Below are 4,305 nucleotides of genomic sequence, written 5' to 3' on the forward strand. Positions count from 1 at the left end.
CCACCAATAGCAAAACTATGGTAAGGTCTAAGAAGGGTAAGATGTAGACAACCTTACATCTACCTTGTAGGAATAGAGAGGCTGCTTCCGGTGAGACCCCCGGCTCGAATGAATTTGCTATTGGTCTTAGTATATCACTTCTCGCAAGATCCTTCCCCTATATATATATATATATATATATATATATATATATATATAGGCTAAGTATAAAATGAAAACCCACTTGAGTTGTGAAAACTCTAGAAACTCATTCTCAACCACATGTTTTTAATTAATGTTTAAATCTTGTAGTTCACAATTAAAGTGAATAAAAAATATAAATATAAATATAACTTTTTCTCTCTCCTGAAAACATATATAAAAATTAGTAAAAAATGTTAAAAAATAACAAAACATTTTTTTTGATGTTTCAATGTTTTGTATTAAATGTTACAACATATATTACATGTAACAAAAAAAAACGATGTTACATAGGGTTTTCGCGGGTTTTCACAACTCAAGTGGGTTTTCATTTTAACTTACCCTATATATATATATATATATATATATATATATATATATATATATAGGGAGAGGATCAAGAGAAAACTAACATTTAGAGAGAAAACTTAAAAACTTATAAAAATTCCTAAAGAATTATTTTTAATTAAAAATAAAAAAATATTTTCAAAATTCTGTTTTAGCCATTATTCTTATATTTTCTTATATTTCACTAGAAAAATATAAAAAAAACCGCTGTAATGCGATACCGTTGTATTACACATGTGTATTACTATATATTTTTGAGTTTAATAGTGTTTTATTGCATATATTCAATATTTGTGTATTGTATATGTGTAGTAGTGTTCTATTATATGGAAAAAAAATAATAATAAAATAAAAGTCATGTGGTGCACATGTGCATTAATGTTGTATTACACATACGTACTAATGTGTATTCGATGTATGTATTAGTCTTATATTGCATATATACAATAGTGTGTATCAAATATGTGCAAGAGTGTTGTATTCTATGCAATACAAACATTTTTGCATATATGCAATTCCTACTATTACACATGCGCACTATACCGACAAGTTTTTTTTTTTTTGAACAAATAACAACATATAAGAATAATGAAAAAAAAACTTCAAAAATTTTTCTTTAAAAAAGTTAAAAATAGTTTTTTAGAAGTTTTTAGGAGTTTTTAAGTTTTCTTTTTAAAAGGAGTTTTCACTAGAACTCACCCATATATATATATATATATATATATTAACGGCCATATTTTGAACCGTTGGGTCCCCCCCTCCACCTTTCCTACGCGCTGGCCGTCCAGACGGCGCCGCACCCCCTCCTTTCGCGCTTGCCTCCTCTGCGCCCCCGGCGATGTTCCCCTCCTTCGACGCCCAATATTCCCCTCCACAACACCTATAGCGTAGAGTCTAAGTGTACTAAACACCATAGAAATCAATGTCATAACAGTCACATACTTAAATTTTTGAATAAAAAGAAAGAAAAAAGAAAAACACTTAATTAATTTTGTCAAATGCGCCGTTTCGCGTAGTATTTATGACCAATTTTGGTAATGGTCACGTCACTTTTATTTTATTTTATTTTTATTTTCTATTTTCTATTTTTGGCTATTTCATCATCATCATTATCGTACTCAGTATATCCCACCAATAGCAAAGCTATAGTAGGGTCTGAGGAGGGTAAGATGTAGACAGCCTTACCTCTACCCCATAGGGATAGAGAGGCTGCTTCCGGTGAGACCCTCGGCTCGATAGTAGTTTTGCATCAAGCCTTGGACATAAGACACATAACACTCAACCATCGGGACACCGACCGATTGGTGCATGTACCCTTGTCTTTCGGCTATCAACGCCACCACATGATGCCTGATTAACCTTCCGCCACTTTTAACGTTATTTTCACGATATTGGTAAAATAACGTCAAAATTAGTGCAATTTCGCTTTTGCCCACCCGAGGGTTCACACATATATACATTATATGCGTGCACCGCAAGCAGGGCGTTATTTTTGGCTATTTGATATCACCAATTCTAATCGACAAACGTTCATCAATTCAGGATTTTCACAATTAGAGTGCAACCAAAGGAGTGTTTTCATCTCTTATAATATCAAACATGTTTCAAAGATGGCGTGGTCAAAACCAGCATGATTGTGAAACCTTGGATCATGATAAGATGGTAAACACATCATCTCCTAGTTTTTATTATTCGTTTGAAATCCGAATTCTTTTTCTTCTAAAAAAACTAGATCAAAGACCTTCGTGTTGCTATCGGGCCTCTTTCTGCCCGTGCTAAAAAGTTTTGTACGGATGCATGCTTAAAAAGATACTTAGAAGCCCGAAACTGGAAACTTGAGAAGGCCAAGAAGATGTTGGAGGAAACACTTGAATGGAGATCACACTATAAACCAGAGGAAATTCGTTGGGTTAGTAATCATCCGCTAGTCTACTTGATCATATTTTATATTAGTAGTGTGTTAAACGGGCCATATTCATAGGTTGACGGGGTTAAACCGACACTAACCTGAAAATTAAATATGAATCTAAAGGTCGCGCTAGACACATGAACTCGAAAACAACGTAATTTTTATATTGTTTTATCTGTTTGCATATGAATACTCTAAAATAACAATATTCAAGAAAAGTACAGGTATATATAAAATAATTTTATTTAAACAATGAAACCCAATGGTTAACACATGAACATATCTGGTAGTAGGACATGATCCGTTTAACTAAATGCGTTCGAGGTTTAACCTGAACATGCTTAGACTAAACCCAAATTAGTGAATTTCTTGTTTGATTCGTGTCATGTTTTCATTTTGGGTTAGAAATTCATACATTAATTCATTTTGTGTATAAAAATAAAGATTTTAAACGGGATTTTATATATTATTGATAGGATGAAGTTGCACAAGAAGGAGAAACTGGTAAAGTCTCAAGAGCTAGTTTTATTGATCGAGTTGGAAGGCACGTCCTGATTATGAGGCCCGAGAAGCAGGTTTGTAACACATCTGATACTTAGTGGATGATTGTTTAAAAAAAATACAAAATATCATTTTACCATTTAAATGCTAATATCGACAATCACTTTGTCGTAGAATACTAAAACAGGGGATGGAAATGTCCGTCATTTGGTATACTTGATTGAAAACGCGATTTTAAACCTCCCCGAAGGCCAAGAACAAATGACTTGGCTGATCGATTTCACAGGATATTCAATTAACGCATCAAATATTCAGTTGAAAACGTCTCAGGATATTGTGAACGTGCTACAAAACCATTATCCCGAGAGACTTTCGAATATCATCCTCTACAATCCTCCAAAAATATTTCAAGCATTTCTGAAGGTACCGCAAAATCTCCTAGCCATGATTTTTTTAACATATAACTAGCAATTAAAATGAGCACATGCATTTTAAATAGGTTTTAAGTTACTTCATAGACCCCAAAACATATCTCAAGATAAAATTTGCTTACCCAAATGATAAAGCTAGTGTCCAGCTTATGAAGTCGTGTTTTGATATAGAAAATCTTCCAAGTGAGTTTGAGGGTAAGGCTAACTTGAACTTAAAATATAACCATGAAGAGTTTTCAAAGCTAATGGATGAAGAGGATATCAAAACCGCTAAGTTTTGGGATTCTAGAATGATCTTGATGATGAGACAAAGGCAAACGGTCATCGTGTCACCCCAATGGAATCTGAAACACTATGACAAGTGAAATGATTCATAAGTTCCCCTATTGCTATGAATGTGTGTTTCAATTTTTTTTTTTGTTTTTAGTGTGTTGTCTAAATTAATGGGCGTCTAACTGTCCAAACTGAAGCAAATCAGTGAGTGACTTTCTTAATCTTCACACTCTACCCAACACGTACATTTGGGAAAATCCCATAGAATAATAACCAACTTTCAAAAGTGTTCCAATTAGGTCACTGATATTTTCTCCAAATCGGGCCTCTAAATCTTCAAATCAAATCTCACCGATTTTTTTGTGCGTCAAGAAAAAAATGAAGGATAAGATGTGGGAAAATCGGAATTTGCAATATATGTAATTAAATTTTAAAAATTAAAAAAACGTTAATTATATTAAAATTTAAAAATAGAAAATAAAATTCACGTCGCCACTTAACGTCAACTTCAAAAAAAAAAGATAAAAAGATTTCCTATGTGAAACAAAAAAGAAAAAGACTAAAAAACATGTTAAAACCTTTAACTTAATCAAACATGAAAATTTAGTGACTTAATTGGAACACTTTTTAAAATTGAGTGACCTAATTAAAACACTTTTGAAA

The 4,305-nt window shown here is 32.5% G+C and overlaps 1 protein-coding gene across 1 annotated transcript; it reads left to right on the top strand.

Moving 5' to 3' along the window:
* Positions 1–2,063: 2,063 nt before the first annotated feature.
* LOC143630759 (CRAL-TRIO domain-containing protein C23B6.04c-like) lies at positions 2,064–3,734 on the top strand. Its single transcript, XM_077099680.1, has 5 exons — positions 2,064–2,190; positions 2,261–2,437; positions 2,914–3,012; positions 3,113–3,361; positions 3,438–3,734. Exons 1-5 carry the CDS (start codon positions 2,128–2,130, stop codon positions 3,732–3,734), a joined length of 885 nt encoding a protein of 294 aa, XP_076955795.1. The 5' UTR covers positions 2,064–2,127.
* Positions 3,735–4,305: the final 571 nt, after the last annotated feature.

Source organism: Bidens hawaiensis, unplaced genomic scaffold (assembly GCF_021521415.1).
Source record: "Bidens hawaiensis isolate Kalapana, Puna unplaced genomic scaffold, B.hawaiensis_p1.1 tig00005808_1, whole genome shotgun sequence".
Classification (NCBI taxonomy): Eukaryota; Viridiplantae; Streptophyta; class Magnoliopsida; order Asterales; family Asteraceae; genus Bidens; species Bidens hawaiensis.

Coding starts and splice junctions, on each gene's coding strand:
- LOC143630759 (XM_077099680.1), top strand. CDS start 2,128: ATGTTTCAAAGATGGCGTGGTCAAAACCAGCATGATTGTGAAACCTTG. Junction 3,013..3,112: donor TTATGAGGCCCGAGAAGCAG/GTTTGTAACACA, acceptor ACTTTGTCGTAG/AATACTAAAACAGGGGATGG. Junction 3,362..3,437: donor TATTTCAAGCATTTCTGAAG/GTACCGCAAAAT, acceptor CATTTTAAATAG/GTTTTAAGTTACTTCATAGA.